At 52.9% G+C, this 17,927-nt stretch overlaps 6 protein-coding genes across 6 annotated transcripts; 4 read left to right on the forward strand and 2 right to left on the reverse strand.

The window, feature by feature from the left end:
- The first annotated feature begins 64 nt into the window (after positions 1-64).
- Positions 65-1,951, forward strand: LOC9653976. Its single transcript, XM_002964147.2, has one exon. The coding sequence runs from the start codon at positions 86-88 to the stop codon at positions 1,727-1,729; it is 1,644 nt and encodes a 547-aa protein (XP_002964193.1). The 5' UTR covers positions 65-85; the 3' UTR covers positions 1,730-1,951.
- On the reverse strand, positions 1,906-3,507 carry LOC9653977 (NADPH-dependent aldo-keto reductase, chloroplastic). The gene is made up of 5 exons (XM_024669024.1): positions 3,391-3,507; positions 3,152-3,333; positions 2,851-3,091; positions 2,609-2,788; positions 1,906-2,555 (listed from the first exon to the last, which is right to left on the reverse strand). Exons 1-5 carry the CDS (start codon positions 3,505-3,507, stop codon positions 2,325-2,327), a joined length of 951 nt encoding a protein of 316 aa, XP_024524792.1. The 3' UTR covers positions 1,906-2,324.
- Positions 3,508-7,366: 3,859 nt separating this feature from the next.
- On the forward strand, positions 7,367-8,308 carry LOC9653978 (probable protein phosphatase 2C 59). Its single transcript, XM_024669025.1, has 2 exons — positions 7,367-8,148; positions 8,185-8,308. Exons 1-2 carry the CDS (start codon positions 7,367-7,369, stop codon positions 8,306-8,308), a joined length of 906 nt encoding a protein of 301 aa, XP_024524793.1.
- A 16-nt stretch (positions 8,309-8,324) lies between these two features.
- On the forward strand, positions 8,325-10,760 carry LOC9653979 (pentatricopeptide repeat-containing protein At4g02750). Its single transcript, XM_024668947.1, has one exon. It carries the CDS (start codon positions 8,479-8,481, stop codon positions 10,732-10,734), a length of 2,256 nt encoding a protein of 751 aa, XP_024524715.1. The 5' UTR covers positions 8,325-8,478; the 3' UTR covers positions 10,735-10,760.
- LOC9653980 (pre-mRNA-splicing factor ATP-dependent RNA helicase DEAH1) lies at positions 10,315-14,104 on the forward strand. Its single transcript, XM_002964151.2, has one exon. The coding sequence runs from the start codon at positions 10,752-10,754 to the stop codon at positions 13,872-13,874; it is 3,123 nt and encodes a 1,040-aa protein (XP_002964197.1). The 5' UTR covers positions 10,315-10,751; the 3' UTR covers positions 13,875-14,104.
- LOC9653981 (protein TRANSPARENT TESTA 9) lies at positions 14,031-17,914 on the reverse strand. Its single transcript, XM_024668946.1, has 21 exons — positions 17,547-17,914; positions 17,431-17,482; positions 17,279-17,355; positions 17,089-17,225; positions 16,928-17,024; positions 16,819-16,876; positions 16,658-16,766; positions 16,477-16,600; positions 16,248-16,422; positions 15,991-16,184; positions 15,840-15,928; positions 15,721-15,788; positions 15,576-15,659; positions 15,414-15,527; positions 15,212-15,355; positions 15,052-15,157; positions 14,928-14,999; positions 14,823-14,872; positions 14,647-14,770; positions 14,434-14,597; positions 14,031-14,385 (listed from the first exon to the last, which is right to left on the reverse strand). Exons 1-21 carry the CDS (start codon positions 17,591-17,593, stop codon positions 14,128-14,130), a joined length of 2,343 nt encoding a protein of 780 aa, XP_024524714.1. The 5' UTR covers positions 17,594-17,914; the 3' UTR covers positions 14,031-14,127.
- Between the last annotated feature and the right edge of the window lie 13 nt (positions 17,915-17,927).

Below are 17,927 nucleotides of genomic sequence, written 5' to 3' on the forward strand. Positions count from 1 at the left end.
GCTCTGGCGCGCTAGGGTTTGTCCGATTCCATCGCGAGCGGCGAATTCTGTCCGTCACAGGTAGGCTGCATTGGCCGGCGCGACGATGAAATCCGGAAATGCGGCACCAGAATCGCTCCGGCAGCGCGCCGCGCGAGCGATCGGCAACGCCTTGTTCGGCCTCTTCGTCGCCGTGGTGCTGCTGCTCACCGTCTTCGCCGTCACGTACCAGCCGCCGGATCCGTGGCTCGACACCGCCGCCAGCGCCGTCCGGATGAAGCAGCTCTTCAACAAGGTCGTGGACAACGCCACGTTCCAGACGGCGGGATCGATCTTCCTGACTGGCGAGGACGCCCTTGCACCGGCGAATTCCAGAGCCGGGGGCTCGATCTCCATCGAGGACGCCCAGGACGCGGCGGAAAAGGCCCTGGAGGTTACCAGGGGGCTCAATAATGGCGGCAAGGATCGTGGGTGCGTGGAAAGCGACATTGTTGTGAATTGCTCGGATCCGGGGGTGCTAGCCGCGATCGAGAAGGTCAACTTGGAGAAGTTCCCGGAGATCGACGCTTTCGAGTACAGAGTCCCCGTCCAGGGAGGGGATGAGAGGAGCTGCGATGTGGCTTGGAAGTACCGGCCGAGGAGGGAGAGATCCAAGAGGATGTACAGGGACTACCGGCGCTACACTCTAGTGCTGGAGCCCTCTTGCGAGTATCAAGTGACCGACGTGGGGGACTGGCACTCTGGGAGGAATGCGCGGCTCCAGAGGTTTCACGGGATCAATGCCTTCAACGATTCCATCTCGTCTCGTGGCGATGATGATTCTTCGAGCGTCGGAAGGTTCTTGTACTACACTCGAGGAGGGGATCATTGCAAGGGGATGAAGCAATTCATGTGGAGCTTTCTCTGCGCGCTCGGAGAAGCTCAGTACTTGAACCGGACGCTGGTTGTCGATCTGGACTTTTGTCTCTCGGGGAAGGATAACTTTCCTGGCCGAGGTGACGAGCCCGGGAAAGACTTGAGGTTCTACATTGATTTCGATCACCTCCGGGAGTCGACCTCGGTGATCGAGCTCAAGGAATTCTCCAAGTTGAACAAGAAGCACAAGCTCGGCAAGATTCGCAAGAGGGTGATCTCGGACAATGTGAAAGTGAGTCCGATGGAGCTCAGGGACGAGACGAGCACGATCGTCGAGAGGAGCTTCCGGGAGAGCAGCGAGCCGGACAACTATTGGTATCGCGTTTGCGAGGGGGAGACCGAGAAGGTGATCCAGCGGCCCTGGCATATGATCTGGAAATCCAAGAGACTCATGAATATCGTCAACACGATTTGCGGCAAGCTGGAGTGGGACTTCGATGCCGTACGAGTGGAGAGAGGTGAGAAGGCTGCGAACAAGCAACTTTGGCCCAATCTCGACAAGGATACCTCGGCCGAGGCGGTGTTGAGCAAGCTCTCGGAAAGGATTGATGCTCAACGCTACGTTTACATATCGACCAACGAGAGAAGTCCCGGTTTCTTCCACAAGCTGAAGGAGAAGTATGAAGTGTCGGTGCTGGACGACTACAAGGATCTCTGGGGGCCTGGCAGCGAGTGGTATAACGAGACCATGGCCTTGACGAAGGGAAAGCCGGTGGAGTTCGACGGCTACATGAGAGACGCCGTGGACTCGGAGATGTTTCTCAGAGGGAAGAAGCGCATCGAAACTTTCGGCGATCTTACCAGCGACTGCAAGGACGGGATCAACACATGCTAAGCTGCTGCTGCTGGTTTGATGGATTCCATCTTCGTTTATTCCTTTCCCTCTTAGAATAATCCTTCAAATTCATTGCTGCTTGCAGTAGCAGCGGTGGAAAGGAAAGAAAAGAAAGAAAATCAAAGTCGCCGGCCAGTATAGTACTTGCTCATTCTTCCCGGAGAGAGACAGAGGTGGGCTCTCAGGTTATTTGCATTGAAAAAACTCGTAATTTTCCAGCCAGGCCACCACGGCAGTAGCAACAGCAACAGCAACAACAACCACCGCCGCATTGAATCCGTGAAAAGAAAGAAGGGCCCGGAAATGAAGAGCCCGAGTGACTGCCCGCTCAAGGAAGGTGAGGTAAAAGGTGAGGTGAGTGAGGTCCACTGCTGCTTGTCTGCAAGCTCATTAAAAAAGCCTGGAGTTCTTCGCATTTTTGTGGTAGTATGTTTGATGTGATTGGCGTGTTGTCGGTGAATAAGTGCGTCCCGTTCCAGTCCAGAGATGGAGAGATCCATTGTTTCGTTTCACGTGTTGGTTTGTCGCTGAATTCGATTCCTTTGCTTCCGTGCCTGTCACCCTCACGGGATTGTACTCTTCGCAGAGTTTAGAGTTAGATCTCGTCGTCCCATAGCTCTTGGACCGTCTTGTACGGGCTGGTGGTGGAGTTGCAAAGCCACTCCCATGCTGCTAGTCTCCTTTGCGGCACGGTCGACTCGATCGTCTCGAGGTCCTCGGGAAGCAAGTCGAAGTCGAAGCTTTGAATGTTCTCACGCAGTCGCTGTGGATTGTAGCTCTTGACGACGGCGCCGACGCCGATCTGCGTGAGCCACCGAAGCACGATCTGTGCAGCAAAAGATAGCCGAGAGTCCTGGACGCGTTGAAAGCTTGTAGTACCTGGGCAGGAGATTTGTGGTGCTTTGCTGCGAGTTCCAGGACGACGGGATCCTCGAGCACGGATTTGGATCCCCAGACTTTGCCGAGGCCCCCGAGAGGTGACCATGCAAAGACCTGGACGTCATGAGCTCTACAGAAGTCTCTAAGTTTCTTTTGCTGCCAAATGGGATGGAGCTCCACCTTGCGAGAAAAGATTTCTTGGTTAGTTTTCCTTGAGATCCATGGACTTTTCCTTTTGTTACCTGGTTTGCGGCCGGAGGGATTCGAGCGTATTCGAGCAAGTCTCCCAGTTTCTTGGAGCTAAAGTTGCTAACACCGATGGCTTTCGCGAGTCCTTCGTCGAAACGATCCTCCATTGCCTTCCAGGTGCCTGGAATGTCCAGAGGAAGAATTTCGTGTTCCTTGGGTGGAAAACGAGCTCCTTTTGTGAGCTTGATAGGCGCGTGCATCAAAAACAAGTCCACGAAATCCACCCGTAGAGCACTGGAGAAAGAGAAGATTTAGTCCGCAATCTACCAGGAAAAGATGAAAGATTGTCCTAGCCTGAGGCTCTTCTTCAATGCCGGAAGAACATCCTGCGGGGCATGGTCGTCGGATCTCAGCTTCGTCGTCAGAAAAACCTCCTCCCTCGTCACCAATCCGGCATCGAAAGCTATCGCGAGCGCCTCGCCGATCGCTGTCTCGGTGCCATAGGCGGTAGCAGTGTCAAAGTGTCGATAGCCAAGCTGTTCGAGGTCCCAAAATTTGTGGGAACAAACGGCGAACAAAGAAGTCGAGCAAACCTTGATTGCGCTTAGAACTGCCCCCTTGATTTCTTCTGCGCTGGTGAAAGTCCCACTTCCAAATCCGACAGCGGGAGCGCGCGCCCCGGTCCTCAGCTGGAAAAATGGAGCCTCCATTTTGGCCAAGAGCCCTAGAATGCCAGTGATTTAAGCGATGCCGTCGATTCGAGGCAATATGAGCCGTCCGATCCGGTCAGCAATGGCATGGCGCATTCTTGTCCCCCGTGGCAGATTTGACAATGGCGACGATACCAACGACAAGAGTGGTGCTAGGATGATCGGACGTATAGAAGTACTTTGGTGAAATCGCAAAAGGGCTAGAATTTCAGCAAAAATATCTTTTGGACGAAGGAGCTCGCTGTTTTCATCCGAGGAAGCTGTGAAGTCGCCGTGGTGGCGGCTGAGAGAAATCGAAGAGTGCCAAGAGAAGCTTCCTGACGTCCTGGTATGTGTTTGATGTCCAACTTAGCTGCTTTAAGCTGGCTGGGATCAAGCACTTGGCCGAAGTAACACGATACTGCACCCGTGTGTTGCGTAGCCCTTTTCAGCGAACCCAAGGAAGGAGGGGCGGTTTGCTCTGGTGATGAATGAATCTTTTGACAATGATGGAATTCAAGAGACGCAACCCAGACATAGTTATAATCTAATCTGTTAGAGTTCCACACAAGGGATTTTTAAGGGGCTACTCTGTGCGCTCTTCACGGTGAGTTCCCTCTATGTCTTCCTGTTTGGCGAGCTGGCTAGTCAGAATGGTCTCGATGACATAAACTTCAGCGTAGACACGAAAGGCTAGCTGGTCATATGGCACAGCAAGCACACACAGGTCACAGGTCTAAGCAGGAGGACAGAGTGCTGGTTGTTTCGTCAACTTTGGTGTTTCTGGAGTGTTCGACAGGGGCCACTGACTCAAGGCCAGAGGCTCGGCGAGGCTTTGCAATCGAGGACATGGAAGGCATGTTTATGGAGAAGGCTAAGCCATGGCCACTTAGTCTTGAGCTCGTCATAGTGGTCACCATGTCCACCATCTTTGCAATGCCCAGCGCTTTCTCCCGTGGAGGCCTGAGGCCTCCTAAAATGTAGGATGCCCTACCCCTAAAAAGGCTTTCCATTGTGCCGCTCACGCCGTAGCTCGATATTCTTCACGCTGCGCAGTCGGTAGGCGTAGGAGGACTGCCGCTGCTCCGGCTGCTCCGCGAGGAAAGAAGAAGACGGCGCCGATGGAGGCAGTGATGGCGGAGCCGCCCGAGGATATGAGTGGACACGTGCTGTGCTTGGCGGAGCTAGGAAGAGTGCAAGAGCGAGTTGTGGTCATTTTCCATGCAGCTCTTCCAAACGCGCGAGATGTGCACCTCTACTCTGTACATCTCGAACTTCTCAAGCTACGCCGATCTCGACTCATGGGTCACATTCGAGCATCTCTGGAGCTGTCAACGTGCGGTACACCACAAGCTCTGGAGCACGCATTCACAAAGTAAGAATATGTGCATGGTACTTTTTTAAAAATATCGGTGGCTCGTTTGAAGGATGAATGACGAGCTGCGGGATGTGGTGGGAACATCAGATTGCTGGGTATGTGGTGATCTCTCTTCTTGTCTGATGGATTACTGCTGTTGCTGTGGTTAGAATTGGTGTGCGCAAAACAGGTCCTTGGTGGTGGTGCTTGGAGACGCACATGTGTATGTGTTTGGCGAGGCCCTTGCGTCAGTGATGCTGTGCCGAAGTGGGAAGGACGAGAGGCTAACTCGTCCAAGTTCTCTCCACCGTCTCAAAAATGCTAGCCCCCCGCAAAGTAGCAGCCTACCTTTTTATTACCACAAGGTACTAATGTTTATGTTGAAATTTGTAATCTGGAAGCTTGTGCACGCAGGAGCGGCTGACTACAGCAGACTCTTACCTTATCGTTACGTCAAGACACCTAGAGCGTCACATGGATAGCGATTATACAAGCGTTTTCACCACTCGGATTGACGCACTTGTGAGTATTGTATACTTCTGATCCGCAAACGAGCTTGTAATGGACAGGGCCTCGAGGAAGCGTGCCGCCAGATTGCCGGTACAGGGACTGATGAATGCAGGACATTCGCAGTAGTTGCTGTTGGAGAGCTGCTTCGACAGAAAGTGGCCAATGGAGTGACTCAAGAGGTGAGTGGACAGCTACACAGCGCTGCAGAGGACAAAGAGGAAGGCCCAATCGAAATATTTCCCGATCCTGCGGAGGAATCTGTGTCTGAAGACGAAAATGAGTACGAAAATGAGTTTGAAGATGAGTTTGAAGAGTTTCAAGACGAAGACGAGTTATATGGTGTTATACCCCATGGTTTGCGCCCCCTAGGTATGTACAGTACATCCATAAACTAATTGTAGCTATATAACCATATTACTGTTTTCAGATAATGGGAACCCCCAATTACCCGAACCCGTCACCTCTTGCGAACCCCGACCTCGCAGGGACCCCTGCATAAGGGTGATGGACCTCAAGGTAATAATGCTTCAAATTTATCACTCTTGTTTTTTCGATTGTCCGAATTTGTGGTTTGAGGTTTAGTGGCTTTTGATCAGGAAGAGGACCTCAAGCTTGTTTGTAAAGTCGGCTCTTGCAAGTTTGTGATTAAAAGCGGGGACATAAGTGAGTGGTTTGTGGACGGAAAGAATGATGCTATTGTAATTCCTGTGGAAGGTCAAATACACAGAGGTAAAGCAAAGGGGTATTTGGCATTTGACATGAGCTTTTGTCTTTTCAGAAATATGTTATGCTACTGGTTCCTTTACTGGCTTGGATATCATGTAATTGTCTTTCCTTATTTTGTTTTTATTATCTTTTAACTAACTTGTTTCTCAGCCCTTCAGCAGGACTGCCAGCATCTAAAATCATTATTACTCAAGGCCTAAAATACTCCAAAGTCAGGGAGACGGAAGCTGTGGAGCATCTTGGTCGCACTTACAGGTATGCCGGAGTGAGTAGCAAATTTAATACATTGTGCTTTTGCTATCACAGGGACGCTATATCATTTGCTTGCGGGGAGGGCGTTAAGCACATAGCGCTCCCAGCTATCTCCTGCGGACATGGCGGGTTTGTACTCACACCTTCCTTCTTGGATACTGAGTTCGCATTGTATTTCAGGTTTCCTCTGGATAAAGCGGCATGGATTGCTGTAGAAAGCGTACAAAAGGCACTCAAAAGTGCTAAAGTGTCCATTGAGGTAAGCTGCCCTGAATTAGATATGCGTTTCTTAACTCTGTGTTCTAAATTCTAGGTTCACTTTGTCATAAAGGACGAACCCACCTGGAGGGCATGGGTAGCTGCAACAGACCTCCTTGCATTTAAGGATTATGATGGCTACGTATCTTGTTGGAGCACTAGACCTCCCTTTTCATTCACCTCCTAAGGGATTCCACCTTTTCTTATTGAAGATCCTGAAAAAAAGTTCTAAAAAGTGGATAAAGAAAGTGTTTAAAAGAAGATATATCTAAACAAACCGATGCTTATGTTCATAGAAAATTAATTCTCTCCAGGAAATTCACTAATTCACAACTCGGGCAGTAGCAGCCAACCGGTCTTCACCTTCAAAGACGAGTTCCAGAGCCTGTTCATCCAGTCCAACTCGTGTGACTACTTCGAGGTGGTACACAGGTTTTCAATTTTGAGAGAATTTCTTTTCCCTGGAAGCTTTCCAACACCGACCGCTTCACCTGATTTTGGCCTATGGCATACAGCGGTGGAGCACCGCTTAAGATCAGCCTACCACCTGGATGGCATCCAAAGACACGAAGACAGTAGTGTTGATCCATCCAACCGGATGCGTGCAAATTCGACTCCTACCTGCACAAAAATTCTGGATTCTCCTCCCACGACTCCGACTCTGGAGCAAACTTAGATCACATTGGTTTCAAACTTAGTTGCCTCAAGGCTCATTGAATACCAAAATGAATAAGCATATAATTTAACCTATTAGAATCTGTTATTAATCTAGGGATCATGAAGCCGCTACTCTGTGCTCTCTTCATGGTGAGTTCCCTATACTTGTGCTATGTCTTCCTATTTGGCGAGCTGGCTAGTCAGAATGGTCTCAAGGACATAAATTTTAGTGTAGACGGGAAAAACAGCTGGTCATATGGCACAGCAGGGAGTACTGGTCACAGGTCTAAGCAGGAGGACAGAGTGCTGGTTGTTTCAAGCCATGCCGACTTTGGTGTTTTTGGGGTGTTTGACGGCCACGGCAGTTCAGGGGCCAGTGACTTTGCAGCTAACACATTCTACCCCGTGTTCTCCAGACGCATCGCAGAAGGCCAGAGACTTGGCGAGGCTTTACAAATGGCAATCGAGGACGTGGAGAACATGTTCATGGAGAAGGCTCACAAGCAAGCATGGTACTCCGGCTCCACAGCATGCATTGCAGTGGTCACTCCACAAGTGGCGATAGTGGGAAGCGTGGGCGACTCGAGAGCTCTGGTTTGTGTGGCACGGAAAAACTCAACAACGAATTTGATAGAAATGGACAGCACTCAGCTCAGCAAAGATCACCACCCGGAGTTGGCAGAGGAGAGGCGTCGGATCGAGGCTGCCGGAGGCTTTGTCGAGTTTGGAGGAGTGAATGGAGAGCTAGCAGTGTCTCGGGTGATTGGAGACATGGAATTCAAAGCTTTTGGCGTGAGTGCACAAGCAAATGTTGTGGAGTACAGGATTGAGAACAGTAATGAAGAGTTTCTGGTGCTTGCTTCGGACGGGATCTTCCAGAGGATGTCGAACCAGGACGTGTGTAACACAGTCATCATTGCTAGAGGATCTAGAGCACTGGATCATGAATCGAGGAGTGGACTTTCTCAGGTGGCTGCTGTGATGATCGTGGAGGACGCACTTGAAAGTGGGAGCAGTGACAATCTCTCGGTCATTGTTGTTCCTCTTGTGGGAGAGAGATAACAACAATAAACTTTCATTGACGTTTCATTAAAGTTTAGTCCAAATATAGTAAAGATTGACATTCTTGATTCTCAAATGGGTTTTGGCCAAGAACCCTAAATTACCGCGGATTTAAACAGTACCGTCGATTCTAGACAATATGGGCCGTTCGATCCGGCCGCTCTCGTTTTATGCGTTTGCTCCTCTCTTCCCTGCGTGACTCCCTAACCGATCTCTTGCGCCCCAATGCGATCCCCACCTCCGCCGCCTACGCCGCCGCGCTCCGCCAATGCGCCGATCTGGGCGCGCTCCAAGAGGGCCGCCGGATCCACGCCCACATCGCCAGCCACGGCCTCGACCGCGACACGTTCCTGGGCAACACCCTCGTCCAGATGTACGGCGCCTGCTCCTCCGCCCGGGACGCCCTCCAGGCGCTGGAGAGAATCCGCGAGAGGAACGTCTACTCGTGGACCATCATGGTCAAGGCTTATGCCCAGTCGGGGCATCTGGAGGACGCGCGGCGTACCTTCGACCAGATGCCTGCATGGAACGCGGTTACGTGGAACACGCTGCTGGCGGGGCTCCTTCACCACCGCCGGATCGACCTCGCCAACTTTGCCTTCGAGAAAATGCCCGAACGCGACATGTTTGCGTGGAACTTGATGCTCGCAGCATATGCCCAAAACGGGCACATGCTGAAAGCCAGAGCGATGTTTGATTCTATTCCCAGTCCGGGGATCATCTCTTGGAACATCATGATCCAGGTGTACGGAAAGGAGGGGTTGACAGAACAAGCACTGAAAATCTTCCACTCCATGCTTCACAGAGATACCTACTCGTGGAACTCGCTCGTCGCGGCATTTGCCCAAAAGGGGGACCTGGAGCGCGCGAGGGTGGTGTTCGATCGGATGCCCGAGCAGAGCGTCGTGACGTGGACGGTCATGGTGTCCGGCTACGCGCAGCACGGCTGCCTGGACGAGGCGGCGGCGCTCTTCGAATCCATGCCCAACAAGGACGCCCCGACGTCCTCCTGGGCGTGGAACGCGCTCATCGCCGGATTCGGCGAGCTGGGCGACCTCCAATCCGCGCGCCGCCTCTTCGAAGCCATGCCCGTCCGCGACATCGCCTCCTGGAACTCGATCATCACGGGCTACGCCGAGAACGGCTGCCTGGACGACGCCAAGAGCCTGTTTGACGCCGCCGAGGAGCAAAACATCGTGTCGTGGAACTCGATGATCCGGGCCTACTCGCGCAACGCCGAGGTCGAGCGGGCGCGCGGGGTCTTCGATCGGATGCCCGGCCGCGACACGGTCTCCTGGAACGTCATGATCGCGGCGTACCTCCAGCACGGGAGCTTGGATCCCGCGAAGGATCTCTTTGATCTTTCCCCGCAGAGAGACACGGTGACCGAGACCGCGATGGTGTATGGATATGCCCAGGCCGGGCATCTGGCTGTATCAAGCGCCATCTTCGAGTCCATGAAGGAGAAGGATTCGGTCGCGTGGAATGTGATGATCGTGGCGTATGCGCAGAATGGTTTTCTAGCGGAGGCAGCGGAGGTTTTCGACCGAGCGCCGCGGCGAGACGTTGCGTGCTGGAACTCGATGATCACCGCAAATGCCAAGAATGGGGATCTGGAGCGCGCCATTGCGATGTTTGAGAGGATCCCCAGCCGCGACTGCGCGTCGTGGGCGGTGATGATCTCCGGGCTGGGGCAGTCGGGCCTCTCCCGCGACGCGCGGCGCGTCTTCTCGTCGCTGGATCTCGAGGGCTGGCGGCCGGACGAGGCCGTGATGGCGGGGATGATCGAGTCGTGCTGCGACGCCGCTGGGATCGCAAGCGCCCGCGAGTGCGCGGCGGAGCTGGGGCTGGAGTCCCGGCCCGCCATCGCGATCGCGCTCGTCAACGCCTACGCCAAGAGCGGCTTCCTGGAGACGGCGGCGGCGGTGTTCTTCCACGGCATCACCGCGGCTCGCGACGTGGTGGCGTGGACGACCATGATCACCGCCACCGCCCAGGCGGGCCACGGCGGCGCCGCTCGCGAGCTCTTCCAGTCCATGCAGCTCCACGGGATCAAGCCCAACAGCGTTACCTATCTCAACATCCTGTGCGCTTGCAGCTACGCGGGGCTCGTGATCGATGCCTGCTGCTACTTGCGATCCTCCATCGGGGACTACTGGATCGCGCCCAAGATGGATCACTTCGTGTGCCTGGTAGACATTCTAGGGCGCGCGGGGATGATCGCCGAGGCGGAGGAGGCGCTGCGCGGCATGCCCTACGAGGCCGACTCCATCGCCTGGTTGACGATGCTGGCGGCGTGCAAGAACCACGGCGAATCGCGGCGGGGGACGGCAGCCGCGGCGGCGATCCACGAGCTGGAGCCCGGCGCCGCGGCGCTCTATCTCCTTTCAAGCAATATGAGCGTGGAGGAAGCCCACGAGATTTAGGGTTAGGGCTCTTGGCCATGGCCGGGGAGGAAAGGGCGCTCAAGACGTGGGTGAGCGACGAGCTCCAGGAGATCCAGGGCTTCTCCGAGGCGGCCGTGGTGTCGTTCGTCATCGGGCTTGCGAAATCGGCGACGAGCTCCGCGGTGCTCGCGTCGCGGCTCAAGGAGAACTCGTTCCCGCCTGGCCAGGTAACGGACAGGCTCGCCCGCGAGCTCTTCGCAAGGGTTCCTCGCAAGAAATCGGGGCTCAGCGGCTACCAGCAGGCGGAGATCGAGGCGGCGAGGTATGCCCGCAAGCAGGAGGAGTACAAGCTCGTGGCTGGGGACGACGAGGGGAATGTAGCGCCATCGCCATCGCCAGCGGCGAAGAAACAATCCAAGCATGGCAATCTTCGAAAGCGCGGGAAGGAGGAGGAGAACGAGGACGAGGACGTGGGGATTCTGTCCAAGCGGGGGCGGCGGACGCTCGAGGAGGAGGAGGAGGTGGAGAGGGAGCGGGCCAGGGAGAAGGATCAGCGGGAGAAGGAGGAGCTGGAGGCCAGGCTGAAGGAGAGGGACGAGGCTAGCACCAGAAAGGTGATGGAGCACAAGATTTCTCGCGAGCAAGAGGAGGAGAACAAGCGGCGCTTGCAAGCACAGGAGAGTGACGAGGGGCTGAAGGTGGCGAGGGAGATCTCTCGCCAGTCCTACCTCAAGAAGAGGCAAGAGAAGAAGCTAGAGGAGCTCAAGGACACGCTCATCGACGAGGAGTTGCTGTTCGCGGAGGTGAAGCTGACGGCGAGGGAGAAGAAGGAGAAGGCGTACAAGCAGGAGGTGTTTGATCTGGCCATGAAGATGACCAAGGACACGAACGACATCGTCGGATACCAGATTCCAGAGGCCTACGACGATGAAATCTCCAGGGTCAAGCAGGAGAGGCGCTTCGCGGTGGCCCTGGAGCGCTACAAGGACCCGGATCCTGAGGACAGGGCTATACCCTTTGCCGAGCAGGACGCTTGGGAGGACTACCAGAGCGGGAAAGCCAAGATGAAATTCGGTGCCGCGGACAAGAAGAAGGCTGACGAGTACGAGTTTGTGTTCGAAGACCAAGTCCAGTTCGTCCAAGCCGATATCATGTCCGGCGAGAACGAGCCCATGGATGAAAAGGAGAGCAGGAAAGCTGCGGCGCAAACGGAGCACGAGCACATTCTTGAGGAGAGAAAGAAGCTGCCAATCTATCCATACCGGCAGGAGCTACTGGATGCCATAGAGCAGTACCAGGTTCTTGTGATAGTGGGAGAGACGGGGTCGGGGAAGACGACGCAGATACCACAGTATCTTCACGAAGCCGGCTACACTGAGCGTGGAAAGATCGGGTGCACTCAGCCCCGGAGGGTGGCGGCGATGAGTGTGGCGGCTCGAGTGGCCCAAGAGATGAATGTGAAGCTCGGGCATGAGGTGGGCTATTCGATTCGGTTTGAAGATTGCACCTCGGAAAAGACTAAGCTCAAGTACATGACAGACGGTATGCTACTGCGTGAGTTTCTGGGCGAGCCGGATCTCAAGAGCTACAGCGTGATGATCGTCGACGAGGCTCATGAGCGGACCGTCTCGACGGACGTCCTCTTTGGGCTGATGAAGGACATCACTCGCTTCCGGCAAGATCTCAAGGTGCTGATCTCCAGTGCGACCTTGGACGCCGAGAAGTTCTCCAAGTACTTTGATGACGCCCCGATCTTTACCATTCCGGGAAGGCGATATCCAGTGGACATGATGTTCACCAAGGCTCCGGAGGCCGACTACTTGGACGCTGCTGTTGTGACGGTGCTGCAGATCCACATCACGCAGCCCCCCGGCGGAGACATCCTCGTGTTCCTGACGGGTCAGGAGGAGATCGAGGCAGCGGAGGAGATTTTAAAGCAGAGAACGAGGGGCTTGGGGTCCAGGATAGCGGAGCTGATAATCTGTCCCATCTACGCCAACCTTCCATCCGACTTGCAAGCAAAGATCTTCGAGCCGACCCCCCCTGGAGCACGAAAGGTGGTGCTCGCGACAAACATTGCCGAGACGTCCTTGACGATTGACGGGATCAAGTACGTGGTCGACCCCGGCTTTTGCAAGCAGAAGAGCTTCAACCCGAGGACCGGGATGGAGTCGCTGATCGTGGCTCCAATCTCCAAGGCGGCGGCGATGCAGAGAGCCGGACGAGCAGGGCGGACGTCCCCCGGCAAGTGCTTCCGCCTCTACACGCAGTGGTCGTTCAACAACGAGATGGAGGACAACACGGTACCGGAGATCCAGCGGACCAACTTGGGCAACATCGTGCTCATGCTCAAGAGCCTGGGCATCAACGACCTCATGAACTTCGACTTCATGGATCCTCCCCCTGCGGAGACGCTGATGAGGGCCCTGGAGCAGCTGTACGCGCTGGGCTCGCTCAACGATCGCGGCGAGCTGACGAAGCTGGGGAGGAGGATGGCCGAGTTCCCGCTGGACCCAATGCTGTCCAAGATGATCGTGGCGTCGGACAAGTTCAAGTGCTCCGAGGAGATCATCTCCATCGCCGCGATGCTCTCGGTTGGCAACGCCATCTTCTACCGGCCAAAGGACAAGCAGGTCCACGCCGACACGGCCCGCATGAACTTCCACTCCGGAAATGTTGGCGACCACATCGCGCTCATGCGCGTCTACGACTCGTGGAAGGAGACCAACTACAGCTCCAACTGGTGCTACGAGAACTACATCCAGGTGCGCAGCATGAAGCGGGCTCGCGACATCCGGGACCAGCTCCAGTCGCTGCTGGAGCGGGTGGAGATCGAGCTGACAAGCAACGCAAACGACCTGGAGGCGATCAAGAAGACGGTGACGGCAGGCTTCTTCTACCACACGGCGCAGATCCAGAAGAACGGCTCGTACAAGACGGTGAAGAACCCGCAGGTGGTGCACATCCATCCCAGCTCGGGACTCTCGCAGGTGCTGCCGCGGTGGGTGGTGTACAACGAGCTGGTGCTCACCACCAAGGAGTACATGAGGAATGTGATCGAAGTGAAGAAGGACTGGCTCGTGGAGATCGCGCCGCACTACTACAAGAAGCAGGACGTGGAAGATGTTGGCGCTGGGAAAATGCCGCGGGGGAAAGGGAGGGCCGCGTCCACGGCCTAGCTTGCGCTTGCTCGATCCAAGCAAGAGCTCTATTGTGGAGAATGCTTTACTTGATCCAAGCAAGAGCTCTTCTGTGGAGAAGAAGAGGTTGCTTTGCTTGATCCAAGCAAGAGCGCTACTGTGGAGAAAGAGCTTGCTGTGCTTGATCCAAGCAAGAGCTGAGTTTGGTAACTTTGAGATGTGAGATGTATCATACAAAAAATTAAAGAGATGTGGATGGCGACTCTAAATTTTTTTTTGGTCTTCCTTGATACTATATTGGTACAGCGTGGTCTTCTTCTTCTTCGAGCAATGGTTTGAGGAGCTCGAGCACAGCATTCTTCTGAGCGGTCATGGCTACCACCACAGCGTCGCGCGCTTTCTCGCAGCTCTGTGGATCCGCGAAAGCTAGAGTCCAGCGACCGTCGACTCGTTTCGTGCGACTGGGGGGCTTGGTTTGCTTGCGGTGAGGCCATTGCGGTGGCCGGATTCTTAGATGGAGCCACCGCTTGTGTTCCTCGTCAATCTCGGGCTGGAACAACCAAAGTTTAAGCGAACTTAGGAACTTAGATTTTCTTACCAGGCAGCCAGCCAAAGGAGCTATGACACGAATGACCCCCTTGGGCGAGACGCCGTCGGCCAAAACGAGCCAGCCCGCTGTGAAACTTACGGTTGGTACGAGATACATGTCGCGCTCTTTGCCTCTCTCGAATGCAATCCGGCACGGTAGCGCGTCCACGGAGCCTGCAAGATTGTCATCACGGTTTTCGAGTGTAGTTGTGAGGTAACTTACTTAAATCCACCTCGGTGCCTACTTTCGCTACATATTCGCCGCTGGATGACATGTCTAGAGGGAGTGCTTCTGGGACCGACTCGCCAATCAGAAGATGAAGTAGCTGGTGCAGGGCCACAAAAACCTGCGCTTTCTTTCATAAGTTTATAAGTTAAGAAGGGAGAGTTAAAACTAACCTGTATAGCTTCCTGCATCCTATCGGCGACTACAGAAGACGAGAATCTGTCTGGAGATAATCGAAAATCAGAATAACATAGGCAAAAAGAGTGTAGTACTTTTACCATCCAAAATCTTCCTTTGTGCTTGAATAAGTAGAGTTGTCGAATCATCTCGATAATAAGAGCCTTCCAGAGCTGGCAATGGTCGAATCAGAACCGTGACAAACTAAAGATAAAACATCGATACCTTTCCGAGATTTTTGCCAGACTTCAACGACAACAAACGGAATAGCATCACACCAGCAGTCGTCTAGTTCTTTTAGAACAGCCTCTTTAGCTTCTATGCGTGCAGTCTGCAGAAACAACTCGTGTCAGAAACAGCTTATACAAAGAAAGAAAAGACTTACACGAATCATAGCAATCCTCGAGCTGTGGACACTATTTTCCTGATGGTAAGGAAATATTTGCCGCAGCAAAGCACCACATTGCCATAACGCTTCTATGCAAGGTGGTGGACGCCTGCATAATAGCTCCAGAAGCTTCTTCACGACCTTCAACGTTCCAAATCATACTTTCAGCTCTTTACGTAAACAGGTAGCAAATTCTTACCGCTTCTTGCATACGCACGAAAGAGTTACACTTGGCATTTCTATCGTTTCTGGTAGCTCTGCAGAAGTTTGTGCCACGAAGCCTTTTTCCATCAACAGTTTTCTCACTTTCAACCTGAAGAAGCAGCACAATAAAAACCAGTACAAAAGATTGAGCACTTACCGCTAATGTGGAATAGTCGCAAACATCAAGGGTATCCTCGTCGCCAAACAGCTCTTCGTCTGAATTGCTTCCCATCAAAGCTTGCTGCAAAAAAAGTTTGCAAAAAACTGTCGTGAGCAAGGGACATAGTAAACAAGTCACAAACCAAAAGGCGTCTTTTATGTTGTTTCAAACGAGGAAGAAGTCCAAGTACTTCCAAAATTGCATCATCCACTGTTTAGAGGCCGAACTTAGAAACAATTGTAACAATGATGCACCGATTACCTTCATTGTGAAGAAGAGCCAGTAAAAACGTCACGGAAGCCACAATAACCCTGTCGCTATCAGATATAACATGTGACAGAACCAGCTCCCTGCACAGCAACGACATTAGAATGAGCGTCGTGTTTTTACGAGTAAAAAGCTCACAGACTACATTGGACACAAAGAAGAGACGCCATTTTCCCGGGTCAGGTCTGAAGCACTCAAGGGACGACGTTCCTGTTCCGGCGGCGAGCTATCAAGAAAGGATTCACAAACGAGCGCGGCAGCGACACCATTTGCCAACGGTTTGTGTCTGATGAGGCACAAAACACGAGCAAGCAGATAGAGCGCAGAGAGAGCATTTTCCTGTAATCGCCAAATGATCAAAAGGAAAAAACGAAACACACGTCCAGCAAAAATGGTACGTACTGAAGCAAGTGAACACAAGAGCGGGAGCACAAAAACATGCATCAAGTTATCCGTCATTGCGCGAGCCAAACCAGGGATGCCAGCAGAGACAATATCGTTGCAATAATCAAGGATCTCCTCCGTCTCTGCTATACATCCTTCTAATCTTGATTTACTCTGAAGTGGCTCATGATTCCTGGAAATACTACTTATTAGCAGGACATTTACACACTACTGAAAAAAGTCGTACCTTTCGGCATCGGCCATCAAAGCATGCAGTGAAAAACTCTTTTCTTTAAGGAAGCCCACGATGTCGGCGATGTATCCCACAGCCTTATCGCTTGAAACAAACTTTCTCACGCTGTCGTCATTCACTAACAAGACAAGACACGGTTGCAGCGCAAAACACGAACAATGTAGAATAGCTTTACCATGATATATGTTCAAAGTGAGGGTTCGTACTGCTATTCGCACCATACTTTCTTCGTGCCGAAAGAACTTGATCCCTTCTGTGTAAAGTGGGAACGACACCACATTGTCCTGCAAGAACGTTCTACAGTCATGTTATCAGAAATGAACAGACGCAACATACATTTTCGGTTGTTATGAAGAACGATATTGTGGTCTGATCAAGCTTTGTGCTTGTTGTTCTACAAGAAAGGAAAAAATAAAGGCAACCAGAAAGTCGAAGGTGTATTTACCTTAGAAAAGAAATGTAGTAGGCCAGCAGTTCTTCGTCCCGGAAGTCATAGGGATACGTGATAAAGTGGTTAAGGTACCCATTGCTAAATATATAGTCTGCCACACCAACAGCAAAACGTAAGGCCCATCCCTCTAGGAAAAAAAAAAGAAAAAACATTACATATGGCATGGTCACTCCGAATGTTTTGAACCATGATGTTGATAGTCTGTAGTAATTGGACCACAACAGCCGTGGTGTTGCTGCTAAGCTCGAGAATTTGCAGAAACAAAACCATTACTTGCTTCTCCATAAAGTACCTGTGAATAACAATCATCTCTCCATCCAAATCGAGAGAATGCTAGGTTCTTACTCAAAAATCGAAGCGTCTCGTTGATCACCCCATATCATAAGCTCCGCCATGGATCTAAGTATCTCTACCACCGAGTCCTAGTAACAAAAGAAAAAATTAAAAATTAAATTCCGCGCGGTAGAACTAGAAGAGATGGTGGATCCAATCCACACCTTATTCAAGTCATTGACAAAGCTGATCCTTTGCAATTGCTCAGTGAGAAATCTGGCGAGAAAACCATTCCGGGTGAGAAGAGAAGGGCGAGGAAAGAGAATTCAGCCAAACGTACTTGAGCTCGTCGAGCGAGAATCTCTCCCGCCGCCTCCACGGCCACATCGTAGCAGCGCCTCCTCCCGACAGCTAGACCACTCCCTACGGCCGCCACAGCACGACCGCGCACAGGGCACTCCCGCTGGACGCTAGCGGCGGCGCTACCACAATCGGCAGGCATTGCATCAAGGTGTCGAGGAAATGGAGCACCAGGCGCACAACAACGATCCAAACCCCAGAGTTCAGCATGTAGAGCCGACTTCCCGCGAGCTGGGAGCCAGGATCTAAGCGCGGCGGATCCAAAATCCGGGAGAATTGGAGCCGATGCGCGAGAACCTACAAACAAACGGGGGTCACAAGCCCTAGAATCGTGTCCAGAGCATATGCTAAGAGAGTGTTA

This window comes from Selaginella moellendorffii, unplaced genomic scaffold (genome assembly GCF_000143415.4).
Source record: "Selaginella moellendorffii unplaced genomic scaffold, v1.0 SELMOscaffold_4, whole genome shotgun sequence".
NCBI lineage: Eukaryota > Viridiplantae > Streptophyta > Lycopodiopsida > Selaginellales > Selaginellaceae > Selaginella > Selaginella moellendorffii.

Coding starts and splice junctions, on each gene's coding strand:
- LOC9653976 (XM_002964147.2), top strand. CDS start 86: ATGAAATCCGGAAATGCGGCACCAGAATCGCTCCGGCAGCGCGCCGCG.
- LOC9653977 (XM_024669024.1), bottom strand. CDS start 3,507: ATGGAGGCTCCATTTTTCCAGCTGAGGACCGGGGCGCGCGCTCCCGCT. Junction 3,334..3,390: donor CAGTTCTAAGCGCAATCAAG/GTTTGCTCGACT, acceptor GACCTCGAACAG/CTTGGCTATCGACACTTTGA. Junction 3,092..3,151: donor GCATTGAAGAAGAGCCTCAG/GCTAGGACAATC, acceptor CTCTTTCTCCAG/TGCTCTACGGGTGGATTTCG.
- LOC9653978 (XM_024669025.1), top strand. CDS start 7,367: ATGAAGCCGCTACTCTGTGCTCTCTTCATGGTGAGTTCCCTATACTTG. Junction 8,149..8,184: donor ATGTCGAACCAGGACGTGTG/TAACACAGTCAT, acceptor ATCTAGAGCACT/GGATCATGAATCGAGGAGTG.
- LOC9653979 (XM_024668947.1), top strand. CDS start 8,479: ATGCGTTTGCTCCTCTCTTCCCTGCGTGACTCCCTAACCGATCTCTTG.
- LOC9653980 (XM_002964151.2), top strand. CDS start 10,752: ATGGCCGGGGAGGAAAGGGCGCTCAAGACGTGGGTGAGCGACGAGCTC.
- LOC9653981 (XM_024668946.1), bottom strand. CDS start 17,593: ATGTGGCCGTGGAGGCGGCGGGAGAGATTCTCGCTCGACGAGCTCAA. Junction 16,185..16,247: donor TCTTGTGTTCACTTGCTTCA/GTACGTACCATT, acceptor TGGCGATTACAG/GAAAATGCTCTCTCTGCGCT. Junction 15,158..15,211: donor CGAGGATTGCTATGATTCGT/GTAAGTCTTTTC, acceptor TTGTTTCTGCAG/ACTGCACGCATAGAAGCTAA.